The sequence below is a fragment of the Heliangelus exortis genome, chromosome 1 (genome assembly GCF_036169615.1).
Source record: "Heliangelus exortis chromosome 1, bHelExo1.hap1, whole genome shotgun sequence".
NCBI classification, from domain to species: domain Eukaryota; kingdom Metazoa; phylum Chordata; class Aves; order Apodiformes; family Trochilidae; genus Heliangelus; species Heliangelus exortis.
In genome coordinates this window covers 143,237,929-143,256,317 of record NC_092422.1, presented here as the reverse complement: position 1 = coordinate 143,256,317, position 18,389 = coordinate 143,237,929, and the positions used below count along the sequence as shown (strand labels likewise).

At 43.2% G+C, this 18,389-nt stretch overlaps 1 protein-coding gene across 1 annotated transcript in view; it reads left to right on the top strand.

Moving 5' to 3' along the window:
• SYN3 (synapsin III) overlaps window positions 1-18,389 on the top strand; it is a 199,298-nt gene that overhangs the window by 10,178 nt on the left and 170,731 nt on the right. Inside the window, exon 2 of the mRNA XM_071729289.1 lies at window positions 11,170-11,670. Within this exon, the coding sequence (XP_071585390.1) occupies window positions 11,354-11,670 (317 nt within the window). The 5' untranslated portion in view covers window positions 11,170-11,353. The remainder of the gene's footprint in view (window positions 1-11,169; window positions 11,671-18,389) is intronic.

Genomic DNA, 18,389 nt, shown 5'->3' with positions numbered 1-18,389 from the left:
AGCCTCTCTGTAAAGAAATTCTTTCTAATGTCCAACCTAAACCTCCCCTGGCACAACTTGAGACCGTGCCCTCTTGTCTTGCTGAGAGTTGCCTGGGAAAAGAGACCAACCTCCCCCTGGCTACACCCTCCTTTCAGGGAGTTGTAGAGAATGATAATTTTGTAGGACGTCCCTATTTTTCTTCTGCCTGCTGCAATGCTCATGCTCTCAGTACCTGGTTAGTCACGCTGTATTTGTCTGTGTACCCTGTAAGAGCTCACACCAACGCGTGAGGCTCAAGTTCCTCCCACTGCACCCAGCTGAGGCTGCCCGGCTGCAGAGCTTCAGATGCTCTCCCTTCCCTTTTTCCCCACCATTCTCTCCTTTCCAGGCTTGGGGAAGAAGCTCTGCAAATGTGAGAGAACGAGAAATTAAAATAGCTGTGTGGATCAATCCGAGTTATATTCCCCATCACAAAATGCTTCTAAGAACCACACTTTTTCCTCCAAGAAAGCTTTCTTTTTCTTCCCCCACTCATGGTGGCTGCATATTTGCCAGCCCTTGAAAGGCACAGTGGTTGGGTTCTTAAATAAGGCTGGCCAATTTTGTAATCCTTAAAAGTTTTGTAATTCAGCTATTGATCAGCAGGGGAACCAGAGCTGCTGGCCAGTAGAAGCTGCTCATGCTTGGTTCAGTGGTGCAGCATGCAGGGATGTGACCTGAGCTTTACAGCAGACCTGCACTCTACAAAACTAAGCCTGTCTTTCTACATGAAGAAGCCAAGGTAGTGATACTGCTGTTGAGTGATCTTTCCCCAAGCTGGTGGCAGAGAACTCTATGAAAATAATGTTGTGCTTTTCTTCCATGTCTGTGCCCAGTCCACTAGCCTAGTCCCTCAGGACTTTGAATCCAGGATCCGTTCCAATTCCCACACTCAAGTATTACATTTACTGATGCATTTTTGCCTGAACATAGTTTCTTGTGTTTAGAGCCAATTATGGAAAGCTCCTACACCATCCAGCATGAATGCAAAAACTGGATAGGCCAGCAGAGGGGAACCAGGAGAGAAGACAGCTGAGAAAGAACAACTATCAAAATAATTACAGAAATAATTTATTATTAGGGTTTTTTTAAACATGCTTTCTAATTATGACAATGCATCTCTGGTAACACAGCTTTCTGTCAACACAGCATCTCTGCAGATCTGGCATAACTTTTTAAATGGCAACTGAAACCTGTCCAGATGCTTTATTTAAGGAAGCAAAGCACCTGCCCCCTGATTGTCCTGCACAAGCTCCTGCTGGCACCATGAATATCTTTGGCTTGCAGCTCCAAACTGCAACCCCGTTAGAGCAGGATCCCATGGACATCTTGAGGTTGCAGCTGGGAAGCAGGCACTGACAACAGTGCAAAGACTGGAGTGCTCAGTCCAGCTCTGGGAGAGGGGATTGCCACCATTGCTGGGGTGAGAAGTGTGTGGGTACCCGGTGAGAGAAAAAGGGACATATTATGCAAGCCCACACATCTTTTTATTTGTCTCCATGTGATCCATGGCAATCATGCAAAAAGTGATGAAATGCACCTCCTGGAAATGCTCAGCACAGTTTGAGTTGGTCATCACAGAGCTTGAGACAGATATAGCTGTCTGAATCTCTACAGTGCTCCAGATGGTCTTTTGATCCCGCTTTTTTTCTGCTGCTTTGGGGGGAATAGCCAGGCCAGTCAATCTCCTACCACTTCTACATCACATGAAAGACTTTGGCATCAAGCTATCTTACCTTTGTGTCCAAGATCTTCCCCAGAGTGCTGTAAAACATTGTCTTTCTCTTGCATCATCAAAACAAATCAGTAAGGGAGCTCGAATCCTCAGCTTATTCTTCTCTCTTTATTAAGTGCTGCTACATGAGGTGGTTAGAAAGCAAATCAGCAACTTACTGCAAAAAAGGCAAATCACAGCATTTTATTTCTGCAGATACCTGCTGTTCACAGCATCAGGTTAAGTAAATTTCAAGTATTATAAGGAGTTTCTTGCTGTATGGGAATAATCTGTGAAACTGGGATGTAGTGAAGAGGGGAGAAAAACGGTGGATGCAAATGGTAGCAGAACTTAGATGGAATATACTAACACTACAGATGGTTAGAAGACTTCAGATGTTTGAAGGGATGCTTTTAACCTCCAGAAACATAGAACATTTGGGAAAGAAGTTGAATTTTTGTAGCATTTTAAGACTAGTTAGAAACATTGATGCAAGATTTGCAGAGTTGTGTTAAAAGATTGTTATCTGGAAATATGGAATCCATTTTTGGCTTATAAATATATGAAAAGTAATACAATTTGTGCTCCAAGCAGAAAATCCTTCTTATAATAATTTGTTAATTTAAAATTATCTATCTGGTGTATATTATGACCTCGTAGTGAATTGTTCCTTTCCTTTCATGACCAGTAGCACTTTATTTCCCACCCACCCCTCAACTTATATAGTTAGCTCTTTCATAACAAAATATTCTGTTCACCTGCATTTTGAACAACCAGCCTGTTGTGGCAGAACTGAAATACAGTAGAAAGAAAATGGCAAAGGAATGCAAAAGAGTGAGTGATCATGATGGATTTGATGGTAGACTGTTCCAAAGATGAGGAATTGGTTGGGTGGCAGCATCCCGGGGGTAGTGGTCAATGTCTTGACATCTATCTGGTGACCAGTGAGAAGTGGTGTATCTCAGTGGACTGTATTGGGATGCTGTTTAATATCTTCATCAGTGATATAGACAGTGGGAACAAGTGGGATCAACAAGTTTGCAGATGACACGAAGCTGAGTGTTGTGGTTGACACACCTGAGGGATGGGATGACATCCAGAGGGACTTAGACGAGCTTGAGAAGTGGACCCATGTGAACATCATGGTATTCAGCAACTCCCAGAGCAAGGTTCTGCATGTGAGTCGGGGCAATTCCTGGTATCAGTACATGTTGGGGAATGTAAAGGATTGAGACAGCCCTGCATGGAAGGACTTGATGTAACTGGCAAATGGGTAAGGCAATAGGTTAGGGATCAAAAGCAGTACAGCCAGCAGGTCAAGGGAGGTGATTCTCCTCCTCTGCTCTGATGACACCCCACCTGGAATACTCTATCCAATCCTGGAGTCCCCAGCACAAGAAGGACATAGGGCTGTTGGGACAAGTCCATAGTAGGAATACAAAAATGATCAGAGAGTCAGAATACTTCTTCTGTGAGCAAAAGCTCAGAGAGTTGAGGTTGTTCAGCCTGGAGAAGAGAAGGCTCTGGGGAAGCCTTATAGAAGTCTTCCAATACCTGAAGGGTGCCTACAAAAAAGCTGGGGAGTGACTTTTCACAAGGGTACGTAGTGATAGGAGAAGGAGCAATGATTTTAAAATGGAAGAGGGCAGATTCAGATTAGATATTAGGAAGGAGTTCTTTCCTGTGAGCGTGATGAGACACTGGAACAGGTTGCCCAGAGAAATGGTAAAAGTCCCATGCCTGGAAAAAGTCAACATCCAGTTGGACAGAGCTCTGAGCAACCTGATCTAATTGAAGATGTCTTTGCCCACTGCAGAGGTGTTTGACTATATGACTTTTAAAGCTCCTTTCAACTTTAATCAATCTACGATTCTATGATAATCAAGACAGGAGCCCCATTAATACTTGGAAGGCTGTGGCAGTTTCCTCTGAGAACCTCTGAGTTCTCAGTCCCTTAGGCATCTTTTATCTGGACGAGCCCTAATGTGTATTGGCAGGTCCTACACGTTAAATAAATCCTGCTTCTTGATTTTATTCAGATCAGCACTCAGCACTCTCATGCACTCAGATCAGCACATCTCTCAGCTGAAGGAAATCCCCACTCTATTAATGGCATGTCTGGTGATGCTTTCACTCTTATCACCATGTAATCAGGACTTGTATGGCTACTGCAGGAAATTTAGAGGATGTCTCACAAACACACAATGTGAATTGCATCAGGTCCAAAACCGTAAAGGAAAAAGACAGGGGCTTCAGAGCCCTGCTTGCTTCCTTCTTACAATGTCATCTGTTTAATATGCAGAGCATTTATCTCTACAAATTCTTTGGTTTGGACTGCTGTCTCCTGATTTACTTTAATGTAACTGTAAGGAGCCACTTTGGCATGTGTGTAAGTATTACCCTTAATGGAAGCATTAGTGTCACTATTGCTCAGGATGGGAATGACCACAATACCCTAGGGAAATAAGAAATTAAGAGTTTGCCAACTCAACTGACTTTCAGATGGAGATGACTCTATAGTTTTTGAGGATTAGCACAGGATTTCTTCTCCCTGTGCTGCCTGCTCCAGCTGATCTGAGTCTGGCTTTGCTGATAAGCAAGTATTGATATTGAACAGAGACAGGCCACAAAAGTCCTCCCTAAGCTCATTGACAAGGGGATGTTACCACTGAGACACCACTGTGGCTGTTAGGGTGCCAAAAGGATTACCACAGTGAGAATAAAATGAAGAAATAGTGTATTGTTTCCAAAAAGTAGCACATCATCATTTCTTCTTGAGGGCATTAAAGCCATAGAGTATTATAATAATACTCAGATTTATTTTACACTGGAAGATTTTTCACTATTGTTCATAGCATTAGTCATCTTCCTTTGCAATCTACTTGAAAGCCTGATGACCTTAAAATGATATTTTGTCATTTTAGAGTCTTTTCTTCCTTCTTCTTTTCCTTGCCTACCAGTGTGAAATAACAAGCAAAAGAGGGAAGAAACTAACTTATTTTCTGTGCTGGGTATAAGTCTTGTTGAAGAGTCCTGTTTGCACTCTGTTTAGTATGCACATACCCATACCCATTATTTTCAGGACCAGATAAGGACCATGTGCTAAAAATTGCTATATAGAAAGCAATGATAGCTTTGGAAACTTTGGAAAAAAAAAATTAAAAAAAAGTTTTTGTAAAACCTAGACTTTTCCAGTTTAATAGCCACACAAGAAAGTAGAGGAGATCTACAGGAATCCAGCAATAAGTCAAGAGAGCCATTGCACTTCTCTATGTATCAGTGGCTTAATGAAGAATGTTGAACATTATGAAGTGATCCATTTCTGACAAGGAGATTCCTCACCTCCTAAGGATCTCCCTAAACAGAGAAACTGGATGCACAAAACATCAGCTTCGTGCAACAATCCTTTAAGATTCCAGTGTCAGGCATAGCAGATGCACAATTTTCAGAAGTCTCTATGGAACTGGCATGCACAAATCACACTGGCATTCACAAATTTTAGGTGAAATTTGTGCTGTAATTTTACATGCTTCAGAAAACTTCTGACAGTGTCTATGTTAGAGCTGTGTTTTGTTGCTATGCTTGGGAAAGCTTTCTGCAAACTGAACTTGGGCATGGAAATACTTTTCTCTCCTGGCTTTGAGACATCATACAGTCTTTTCGATGCTTACATTTATTTTATATGCAAAATATTTGTTTTTTTACAAAATGGGGGGGGGTGGTGGGGTATTCTTTCTTTTTTTTTTTTTTTTAACTCCTATTTTTTTAATTGCCCAATTTATGAAATTTCACATGAAAAATACCAAAAAATGTTTGAACATGTGAACCTTGAGTTGAGAACTGCAGTGAAGTAAAAGCCCAGCAAATGTTCTAATTAATTTTAGAACTAACTGTTTTGTTTTGCTTTGAATTTGTCCCAAGAAATACCAAGCTATGCCAAGCTTGGGAATGTTGAAGCCATTCAGAGTAAAACACTGAAGATGTATTTTCAAAAAGAAGGAAGCAAGAGATTATTTATTATTATCACCAATGGGGAAAACCATCCCACTGGATTTGGAGCTCCCTAACACAGCTGTTCCTCCACATAAGTCCACTCCCACATTTGTGCCAATATGCCTGAAGGCAGAAAGGAACCTGTGGGAATATTTTAAAAAGTGGATATATGCTGTAGTCTATCCACAAAAGGATGTGAGGGCTACAAGTGAATGGCCATTAGCAGGTAAAGAGCATCCCCTGATCTTTCCCTTTACCTCTGGGCAGAAGTAAGTGTGCCCTTAAGGTGAGGTAGGAGGATAAACTCTCCACATTTGTTTTCTATCTTGCTGCCCCCAGCATTGCTCAATTGTGGCTGTCAAGAGCAGAAAGCAGATACAGGCTGGTGTGGTCATGTCAGTTCATTAGCTGATGGCGTAGATAATAAGCTCAGGAGAAATCTAAGTAGAGTTCACAGATATTAGGCAGTTGAGTTTGGTTCCCTGTGGATGCCACCACACATTAGAAAGTAACGCAGCAGGAGGTTTAATTGAACATTTTGTTCTTGTTTTCTAACACACGTCAACAGGTTTTCTGAGATAACTTGTGTCTCTCTGGAGTATATGCTTGAGAAAAAGCAGGTAGGTGCCTGGCTGCTGTCAATGTGCTGAGGGAGTAGGTTGCTTACTCTCCTGTGCCCATCCAAAATTATCAGCCAGGAAGGGTAACTGCATGTCAGTAAGGGGCTGACAGTGCCAGCCTCTTTGCTGTTGTTTTCAAGGTCATCTCTAACTGACCTTTCCTTCACTCCATTTAGTTGCTCGCATCACTTCTCATTGCTGGAATTTCCGTGTGTTCCCACACTGTCTTTTGTTAAGTCAATTCCTACTTATTTCCTCCCTTTCTGCTTCTGCCTTCTTCTCCTCTTCCTCCTCTCCCCCTCACTCCTGCCTGCTCGCTTCTCTTAAAACCCACTCGTTCTCCTATAGTTTGTTTATTATTTCCCTATCATGAAATATAAGCCAGTTCTCTGATCTGCAGCTCCATGGCCCAGATGCCCACTGTTTTCCCAGCTAGTTTTCAGGAGCAGCTGTTCCACACAGCAGTAGGCTACTTCTGCGTGGTGGGAGGCATCTGCTCTATTGCAGCTTGAGGAATGCAACAGGAGCTGCTGCCTCTCCTGGAAGCAGCCTGTGGGCTGTATATCAGCTGTGCAGAGTGCTACAGACCTTCCCAGGAGCAGGTTTGTGCCTGGCCCATCATTAAGTAGGTGACTTGTCTCCATGCAAACACTAGAAAGACACTGGTGTGTACACAGGGGCAAAGTACAGCTTGGTGGTGTAGAACCAGTGGTGTTCCTCAGGGTGCTGGGACTGCTCTACTTCAATCTCTTTTTCAATGATCTGGACAAGGGGGTGAGTGCATCCTCAGGCAGTTTGCAGATGGGTGGGAGTGTGAATCTCCCACCCGTGGCTCTGGACTGACACTATACCACTTAGCAGATTTGTCTTTCTTCTGAAAGAGGTGTTGGCTCCTGGCTTTGTCACAGTTACAGCCTTGCTTGCCTGCTAGGGCAGGATCTGTACTTACAGCAGGTGAATGCTGCATGCCTTGGGAGCTGCTCAGAGCCAGATTTGACCTGGTGTGCTAAGACCTCAGGCTGTCCACAAGGATCTTCTAACAGCAGGAAAATGAGGTCCTAACCCGCTCAAGCTGTGCCTGGATGAAAACACCTGCTGCTGAGAGCTAAAAGTATGTGTACACGATGCAGAAGCAGACAATAAGGTTTTCTAGTAAGCAAAGGAATCTGCTGGCAGTTTAGACTGCTCACATTGCAGAGACCATCTCTGGTGGCACTAAAGACAACTAATAAATCAGTAACAGCAAAGCCACTAATAACTCCATTATTTAAAAAAAAAAAAAAATTCTATTTCAATTAAATTGCCCAGCTCATTAGAAAAAATGTATGTAATGAGAGGAGGACAGTCTGTGCCTTTGCTTTGACATACCCAAAATCAAAATTCCTGGTAGGTTTGCCATTCCCTATCCTGAGTGTATCCGAGTGTTACTCTCTGCCTTACCAGTGTCATCCTGTTTAAATTTAGCCTCTGTGTGTTTTGATGGAGGGAGATTTCCCTGTGACATCATCAGTTGCTAAGGTTTTCTCTCCTTCCTTCCTTCCCAAGCCAACAGCATGCAGCTCAGTCTTCACAGCAAGGAGAGGTAGTGCCAGCCAGCAGAGGGAAAGGCAACCTCCATGCAGCATCCCAAACTCTCTAAACACGAGAGTTTTTCCAGGTCCCATTGCCTCCTGGGCAACATCTACTACTACCAAACCGTGGTGGAAAAAATGTTGGGGGAGTGTAAATATTGCTGTTTAAAATTGTCCAGGAGGCAAGAGGTCAGGGCCTTTCAATAAATGTAATACATTTTTTATTGTAAGTGGTACCCAGAAGGGTACTATTTGGGAAGCCCAGTTATGAAGGAAACCTGTGTGTCTTCCAAGCATATCTCAGGGTACTCTGACCCTTTCCCAGCTCTGGGACATCCTATGCCACATGCCTCTCCACCCTTCTTTCAACAGTGCAGGACAGAGAAGAGACATTTGTCCATCTCTTTACTTGCTAGGCAAGGAGCCCATGTTCTTCTGGAGTGTGAAAAGCCCACAGAGGAGGAAGCAGCCATGCAAGCACCTGGCAGTGAAGCAGAAACATTTACAGGAGTTTGCAAACCCTGCTGGATCCTGTCCCAAGGCTTCTGGCTTGTGAGAAGAGCCTTGTCCAGCCTGTATGGCTGGGGCAGTGTTCCCCCCCATGACTCTGCCAGAGCAGAGTCACAGAGCTATTTCTGATGTTGTGCAAAGCATGTAAGGGGAAGAAGTTTCATGCTAAAACTGCTTTCCCCAAGACTGGTAATAAATTGCATCCCACCACATGCCAGCTCATGCCAAGGTCTCCAAGAGCACATGCCTAATTGCTGTGTGCACAGTAACAAGTAATCTGGAGTCCTTTTAGCAGTAGACAGATCTCTAGGATCCTCCTCTTAAATAGGACCAAACTTACTCTTGAGTGGACTGTCATTAAAGTGAAGAGATTTTTGTTATTTTTCTTATGCAAGGTAGAAAGCACAGGTTCCTGAACGCAGTACAGAGCAGCACATTTTCACCCAGCACAATATATGCAATTGCCCCAAAGTCTTTGTAGGCTCTACAACCCTGGTCATCCTGGGCAGGTAAAAGTGGATGGCTCTGTTCTGATAGACACAAGTAGGCCAAAGGCTATGTGTATATACGAGGTAAGTAGCTGGGTCATGATTCCTGGGTAAAATATATTACGTGCTTCTTGGAACAATTGCTGCATAAACAGACCCTGTTACTGAAGCACTCACCAGTGAATGCATTTGCTGATGTTGTGAAGTCACCAAGCATGCCAGGACTGGGCGGGAAGTCAGCACAATGCCTCAAGATACATTATCAACTGTAAATGTGGCAGGAAGTCATTAAAGATTTCCTGAGCTGTTCCCTGGGAAAAGACTACCTCCAGGCTCTGGCAAATCCAGAGGGTTTGTACTGCCAGGGCTAAGAAATCAGAAGAAAAATTGCACGAATAAAATGGTGTCAGCAGCTTCAGCAGGGAGCCCTCTGCTCCAGAATGATTACCTGTGCCCACAGGGTCAGGGTGGTGATGGATGATGAGATCTGGGGGAATTTGTGCCAAGGGCCTCTTTGTAGCTCACTTACTCCAGCCAGTCTCACCCCAGCCTCCCTAAGGCTCTAGGGACTAAGAGAGGTGCAGACACAGACAGGTCTGAATCCTTTGTCTCCAAATCCCTAGAGGTGAAAATAAATGGCATCTTATTTTCAGAAAGCTATTTGGTTGTTCCATGAGCACTCAGCTACAGTTCTACGAGGGAGAGTCACAGACACCAAGCTCTCTTAGGCCTAGTGGGAAAAGACAATTTCCTGTCACCAGGAGGAAATCAGAGGCTGGGACAAGAGCATGGGCACTGAGGGAAGCCAAACCAGGCAGGCAAAGGCAAGAAGCCCCAGCTTTTGTAGGGAACTTGTTCAAAAAGATACCAAGGGGCTTGGGACATAGATTGGCATAGACACGAGGAATTCATGTGACTTGTCTTGCTTGATGTATGGAGTAACTCTCACTTTTGTAGCTGCAGATATGTCTGTCCTGAAAAACATTTATACTCTGAGAGCAATATATTTCTATCTTTTTTCTCCCGTAAATCTCACCAGTCAGTTTCTGGTTGAGACTTAAAGGCTGTCTTGGGGAATTACATGGAAATCTCGTTTCTGGGATGTGCCTTCAGGTAAAAAAAAAAAAAATTAAAAAAAAGATAACTGTACTAACTGTGGGGTAATTTAACTGCTGAAAAACTTAATGTTATGGGTAAAAAAATTAAAAAGTTATCGTATTATGGTCAAGCGAAAGCAGCCTGATAGTTGCATTTTACAGTGATCATTTTCTCACTGCAAAAGGTGAGCAGAGTAAGAGTAAAAAAATACTAAAAAAAAAAAAAAAAAAACAAAAACCAAAACTTTCAGTTTTGAGTACCTGCAAAAATCCTGCAAGTGCAGTCTGCTATATCTATAACTACTAGCATGCATCTTTCTAAGTCTAATTCTGAGTGCAGAGAACAGCAGGGACAGAACCAAGCAGTTTGAAGCAGCCCCTGAACTTGATCAAGATGTGTATGAGGATTTTTCCACTATTTATTTTCTACATGCTATTTCAGTTTAGGTCATATATTCCCTAAATACAGAGCCTTGATTACAAGACTGCCAAAGATGACACAACTTTTTATGCTGTTGGATCATATGCTGCTTATTCTGTAACAGGTGCATTATGTGTGTTATTTCTAACACAGAAAAGACTACAATTAAAAAAGACACATCATAGGAATCTGTAAACAAAACAGTTCATGAACATTTACAGAATCACAGAATGTTTAGGTTGGAAGAGACCTCCAGGATCATCCAGTCCAACCTTTGCCCAACATCACAGTCAACTACTAAACCATGTCCTTAATGACCAGGTCCAAGCGCCTTTTGAAAGCCTCCAGGGATGGTGACTCCACCACTGTCCTGGACAGGCAATTCCAATGCCTGACAGCCCTCTCAGTGAAAAAAATATTTCCTAACATCTAGCCGAAACCTCCCAATTAAGCTTCTTCCTTTTAAAAATTATAATTTACAATCAGAATTATTTTTCTTTCCCCACAGTGTATGGTTATAGAAATGTTAGCCTCTAAGCTAGTGTAAGTTGGTCTTCTCTAACTAGCAAAAAAGGTTTTGGGATAGGAGGAGGTCCATAGTTCTTTCTCCTATCTGTTTAGCTGTACCAGCACAGCATACTGCATAGTGCCCATTTAAATGGATAAAAGTGTTTTTCTTGTCTGAAACTCACAGCTTGTGTCTCACATATATGTCTTTGATTCCCTTTCCACAGGAGAGAAACAAAATACAGCTGTAAAACAAAGACACATTTCTCCAGCAGGATTTCAAGGGGGAAAGCCTTCCTGCTAGTACTGCACGGAGGTAGCCTGCATTCTCACAGAAACACTCCCTGGGATTGGTGACACCATTCTTCAGACTCGGTCTTGCTGAGGAGGTTTCCACACAACGCTCCAACAATGAATTTCCTCCGGCGGCGTCTCTCAGACAGTAGTTTCGTGGCAAATTTGCCTAATGGCTACATGATGGACTTGCAGAGGCCTGACAGCTCCACAAGCTCCCCCGCTTCTCCTGCCATGGAGAGAAAGCACCCACAGCCACCTCAACCCTCGCACTCCCCCTCTACTGGCACCAGCATCTTCAGCTCCATCTCCAGTGCCATGAAGCAAACCACGCAAGCTGCCGCAGGACTAATTGACCACTCGGCCAGCCCCACACCACCTGTGGCACAGAAACCCAAGATCCTCCTGGTGATCGATGATGCACACACAGACTGGTAAGTACCAAGGCCTCCCTGCTGCCTTCAGCTCCTCCAAGTCTGGAGGACGTGAGGGATCTGTGGGTATCTTCAGGTGGCTAAGGAGGTAGTCTCACATCTAGGTCACCAGATGTGTCCCTAAGTCAGTGTCTTTCCAGTGAACTGTGTAAATGGCAGAGCAGCCTTTTCTCATATCTTCCATGGAAAAAAATATTCAATATATGAGCACACTTACCTGAGCTGTCATGTCTAGCAATGGTCTTAAGAAGTTGTAGCTGAAGGCGTGTTAGTGGTGTTGTCCAGAACCTTAGCATACTGTTTGTGCTGGCTCTAGAGGTGAAAAGGGACTCAATCTCTGCAGCTCTCAATCTCTCTTGAGCTTTACTCTGTCTGAAAATTTGTACATAAATTACTAAAAGAGAACCCAAGCCTACTACTGCCAATAGCAATGATTGGAGTTCATTTGCTCATCAAGGGACGTTCACCTGCTACGCATAGTGGCTACTGGAAAAAGGGTCTCAGGTCCAGTCAAGCCTCTAATTTGTCTTGTTCATGCAGGGCTCTGTTTATATACAGAAGTTTGGAGGTTTGTTTCCTGTGATATTGGGCAGCTGAGGGCACTTTATAAAGGGTAGGACAACATGTCTTCCAAAATGTTACATAAGTGACTTACTGCTTGCTGTGTGCTCCTTCTCAAAGCTGGCTGGTTTAGAAAGCTTTAGGCCAGTTGGCCAAGAGACCCTTTCGGGAAGAAAATCCAGAGCATGTGCTGGGGAAGTATTCATATTTTGTCTGCCAGCTTGTCACAACACAGAAATAAAGGAGAGGGTAGCAAGGGCAAGTGGACCATATTGAAGACTTGAAAATGGAAATAGCTGCATTGCCAGAACTTGGCCAAGGGAGTTTATTTTATTGTTCTTCCTATCCCATGACACTCTCCAGACAAGCTGTCACCTTTGACCTTCTGTGCTTTCCCAGGAGAGCTGGGACAAGGTGGGACCTGCCTCATCGGGTGTATCTTCACAGAGCAAGAGCTTAGCTCTTAGTTAAAAAGGTGCAACAGCTGAGTGCAACTAAGTCAGACTTTGTCTGAAATTTTTCTAAAACCCAACTTTTTAACAGAGTGAGAAAGCCCCTGATAATGTGGTCATTGTATTCCACATCTCACAGACCTGGTGTCTTCTGACAGAGTAGTAGCCATTTATCACCAGATAGTTCAGTAGTCAATACCAGTCTGGCTCACTCTTCATGTCTCCTTCCTAGGTGCACCTGCAAGTCTCCCAGTAGGCTGCTGCCCAACACCCTTCATCTCTGCTTAGGGTTTTTGCAGTTCCTTGAAGATACTGCCAGGTGGCAGTCCCTTAACACATCATCTTCCAGCCGGGGATGGGAGTGTCTCTGGTGCACAGCTTTAGCATCTGGGGCTTAGCCACCACTGCTTAGGCTAAACATTGTAATCAGAGAGGAAAGCCCTAGCTCAAAGGCCAATCTAGTTTTTTCCTGCGATTAATGGTGCTGAAGGTAGCCTGGGCATGGGAAATTACAAGGAGGGGTTAGACTCTGTTCCAGTGTTTTCATGTTTGAAAATACACACTGCATTCAAATCCCTGCCTTTATATCTCCCAGCTGCTGTTCTCTCATACAGATTTCACAGTTGGTGAGCTGAGCTTCCCTAAGGAGCAGCAGCTGGGAGATACAAAAGGAGGTACAGCTACTCGTCCTCTCTTCACTCCTACACTCGTGTGCAAACACTCCACACATCCTGCTGTCTTGGCTGTTTCTCTGTCCCTCTGCTGTCTATAGCTAAGCATGCTAAACTGTGACAGGGGGCCCTTTTCATTCCTCCCAGCCTCTATCCACAGGCCTGCAGATATCAAATAATGCTGCTTGCAAAGACTCCCTGCCTTCACTCTCTCTAAAGCTGTGAAAGCACCAAACAGAATTAATGTACGCATTCATGACCATATCCTGACATGATTATGACTGGAAACCCAAGGAAACAAAACTGGTAATATTTGCCTGCCACAGACTTCCATGGCTCTTTGTAGCATGGACAGGAACACACGTATAGAAACTCCCACAGCCTGAAGGTATCATGTGGCCCTTTCTCAGAGAGCATACCAATGCAGCCACTCCAGCACACCAAGAGTGATACTTGGCAGTTGATTTTTTGTGTCTCCAGGAAACTTGGTGAGCCCTTGAGAGCAGCACTGGAGAGCAGTGGCTTCAGGGCTCTGTGGATGTTTATTCTTGGTGAGGTACTCCTGAGCAATGCCAGTCATCTTGGCCACAGCCAAGGTGTTATGTGAGCTCCAGGTGACCAGCCTGGGGCAGAAGTGTTTGTCTTGTGAGAGCAGAGCTGAAGAAGCTGCTTGTCCTGGGGTTCTGGCTGTCCACTCTGCATCATAAGGAAGCAGTCCCAGACTTTGAAGGGTGAACAACCACCTGTTGTTACTTCTGTGCTGGTGATTTTGCATTTGGAAGAAGCATCATGTTAACAACTCATTTCACCTCTGCCTGCTCTGGTTCTTGATGCTTGTGAAACCTTTGTATTTGGTTTTCAAGAAACCCTTTCCTTCTCTTTTTGAAACAGTTAACTCTGCTAGAAAGAAAACCCCAAGGAATAACTACAGAAGCACTACCTCTAGTTTAAGGATTGGGGGCTTCCACAATGCTTCCTCCCTCACAGCAAGTTACACAGGGTTTACAACAAGGACCAGCTTGTTCACAGACAGGAAGGGTGAGAGACAGTGGAATCTGTCATTTGATTTCTCTCCTCTAAATGAAAACACTTTCTCATAATTGGAGACTGTAGCAATATTGCCAAGCCAGACATTAATTTATCATCACTGTTTGTATTAGAGCAGAGGCAAAGAGCTGAAGTTGTGGGTTAGGAAGAAGTGTTTCAAAAGTGTGTGATGAAACATCCTAACAACCCAAATAGGCAAGAGCCAGTTGAATGCATTTTGAAGTGACAAATGGCAATCCTTTTTATTTTCAAGGAGCTACTCTGTGTCTGATGGTATGGTACAGCACTCAGTTTTGCTCAAAGGTCTGGAGGAAGCCAAGAGCATCCATGGGAATCCATGGCCTGTCTTCCTCCATAAAATCCTTACCACTCTTGACACACAATGTGCTGTGCTTTATTCCAAAGACAAAATACTATAAAAATAACGTGAGCCCCACTGAATAAGATCAGCTGCTTTCTGCATTAGCATTTTCAGCAGGAAAAGAAAGGTAACTTCTATTAAAAGCAAGGGAACTCACCCAGCTTTCTGTTAAAGTGGCAATGTTTTGACAGATTTTTCCATCCTTCTCCAAGCTCCAGCTCCAGCACGTTGCAAGGAAGCACACAGCGAATCTGTCACATGCAGGTGTGCACAAGAGGAAAACCCTATCTGTATGGCTCTCCCCTACCCTTGGCTTTGACAGGCAGCCCTCAGAGGCTCCCACAGCAGGGACTGTATCCATGTGCTGGCATACTAGGGAAAAGCTCTGCTTTTCTTCAGTCACTGATGGTACGTATCTCATCCAAGTAGCCTCCACCTGGAGAATAAGGCACCTTCTTGTGGGCTGGGCAAGCAGTATCTGTGTCTCAGGAGACTTCAAAAAACTCACCCACAACTCACCTACAGCAGCTGCCAGAAACAGGGAGCTCAGACCTGAGCACAAGCACAGACACACACATGCAAACACAGCAGAAGTGAGTGGGACCATGAGGAGTAAGGGGGTGGCAGGACTCCATGTAATGGCAGAGGGGCCAGCTCCAGCAACCTGGCCTCAGCCAGGAGGAAAACATCCCACCTCTGGCAACCCTCTCACCCAATGTGCTGTTAAGTAAAATCATGCTCTTGCTGGATTGAATTTTTCAGCAGATCAAATAGGATTTAGTACTGTGAAATGCTGACCCCCATCCTCTGCAAAAGCACTCAGCTTTCCAGCCTTAATGCTTTGTGTTTCACCAGCTAATTTGGGAAGTGACCAGGCACAGCAAAGACAACATGTGCTAAAAACATTGCTTTCTGGAACAGACAGCACAACAAAATTGTTCTTTTTCATTTTTCAGGTATCTTGATTGCACTTGTGAAATGGTTAGTGACACTTTTCAAAGCCATTGGTGTGTTCTCACCAAACTTCAGGCTCTTTTGTATGCTAAAAATGTTACACAGTGCCTTGCACAAAACACACATGTCCTATGTGTGACAGTTCTATAAGCATCTTTCACAGAAAAAAAAATGCCATGTTTCACAGAAAAAAAAATCCACACACGGAGGATATTTTGCAGTAGAGAAAATTGCACTGTTGTTTTCCTATTTATTTTATAGCTAAATCTGCCTGAACACACTGCTTCAAAAAATCTGAAGATGAAGGAGGAGAAAAGCTGTGATTAATACTGAATGAAATCCTCTTATGAAATCTGAAATAGTCCTTTGTATAACAGTGATTTCATGATTCAGGTCTAATTACAGACTGACCTGACAAGATTACTGTTTCATACTGTTCAGAGGAAATTATCAACCCATTTTTATTAAAACAAAACTAGGCTTACCTCTGACAATACATGACTATATTGAATTATTGAATATTATTATTATTATTATTACTATTATCAAATATGTCATTTGCCCCAAAATATAATTGTGCAAATAATAAAAGTGTACTAGAAAATGTTAGTAACACGGGACTTCCTAACTCCTTTTTTTTTGTTTCTTCTTTTTTTTTTCCAAGGAATTCCTTTTCAAAAATATTCAATGAGTGTCATGAGTCATTTCATGCTTTCAGTAGTCTGAAGAAGATATAATAAGGATCCCATTCAGAGGAATATTTCTCTACCTAACTCAAATATAACAGAAAGTTCTGAAAAAGCTATGGATATTAATTTCATTATCATTTATCTTTACTATTATTATTTTTCTGAACTGATACTTCAGACTTGACCTCTGGGATTTGGAGGTTAAATTGCAAAGTTTTGTCTATGGTTCTTGTTGAGAAACTCAACAGCATCTAATATGGTGGTAACTGACAATAAATTACGATTAATTACCTTTTATTCTAGAGCAGTGACCTTTTAAGATTTCACAAGTTCTGTGCAGTTGTGCGGCTATAATTTTAAAATGTTTACAAGTAAAATTTATGTTTTCTCAAAACAATAGTTTTCTGTCTAAAAGCTTCAATTTTATTAATTTGGCCATTTTTCCCTGGGACGGAATGTTTCAATTCCTATAATTCATGCCAAGTGTGACTTAAGGACAACATGGAATTTTAGGGAAAGAGGAGGCAAGTTTGTGTAAAACGTGTATATGAGAGCACAGGCACTTGGAAGCAGCATGAAGAGTTTCTGTATTCTCTAATATATAGTCAAAGGGGTGAAAAGAAGGCAAGGCTGTCAAAGATATTCAATAAATTGCATTTATCACATCACTTTCCAACCTGGTTTAGGTATAGCACCATCATATCTGCCTGTATTTTTGTTCTGCATACATAAAGCAACTTGGGATCTAGTCCTCCTGAATGAAAGGTGATACAGAAATGAAAGGATTAGTATCATTACAAAAATAGACACAAGGAATATGGAAAACATTCCCCGCCAGGTTATAAATATGCTAATGCAAGTCAAATCTGGGACCTTAATTGCTTTACCAGAGTTCCTGTAAATGCATAGAATTTAACCTCAGAATGTCCTGCCTAGTCTTGTACATATTTTTAAAAAATTAAAAATCCCTCAGATGTTTTTCTCAAGACCTGTGAGCCAGTTTTCTTGTGCTTTAAAGCCAGCAGCCCTGCCTCAGTGTTGGTTCAAGTCAGCCCTTTCTCCTTGAGTTCAGGGAGGGCAGAAGTAGCTGGAGCAAAATATTGCACAATCCTCAACAAAATAATACCCCTGGAAAACAGCTCCAGGCCATACCATCTAGATTTAGCAATGTGGAAATATTCCAGAAATGTACAATTTTTGATAATACATGAAATAAAATTGCTGCCTCATGATGTACTTAAAGCAGTCCCCCACCTTCACCCCCGCCCTGCAGCTCTTTGTGGCCAGGAGGAATGTGACCATGATGGAGCCTGGGTGGGGGAGCAGACCTACAGCAAAGTGTCCTTCCTATCCTGACAGCTCAGAGAAGCACAAAAGCTGTGCCCAAAAGCAATAGTGTTGTAAGTACTAGTGCTGCTTCTCTTTGGGGGGAGCGTGGCTTTGATTACACTCATTTCATGAGGAGGAGGTGTTACTGGAAGATGCTGGGAGGCCAGTATTGTGTGGGACTCTGTCGTTCCTTGACTAGAAAGAGCTGCCTGAATGGTTGTGTCTGCAATCATTAATGTGCTGGTGGCTTGCCAACCCAGGTCTCCCCTGAAAAACAGCCTTTGGTTCACTGAGAGAAAGGGAGGACTCACAAAAGATGATTTACAAAAACCCTTCTCCTTCCCTTCCTGTCTTAAAGCTTCCTTTTCGGTGTGCATTCAAGCACAGAAAATCCTTCCAGCCATGTAGGGTGGGACTTCAGCCCTCATCAAGGACCTCACCACTTCATCCAAAAAAGAAACCTAACATAAACCCACAACACCCAATGCCACCATTACAGCCTGATACAAACATCTTCAGCAGAAGCATTTCTTTCCTTGGTGTGATCCATAACTAATATGGGAGTTGAGTGACAGTAACTGGGGTAGACGGGGTCTTGTGGTTCTTCTCAGAGGACAACAAAGATGCTCTGTTCCCATGACCCAGGCTTGGATAC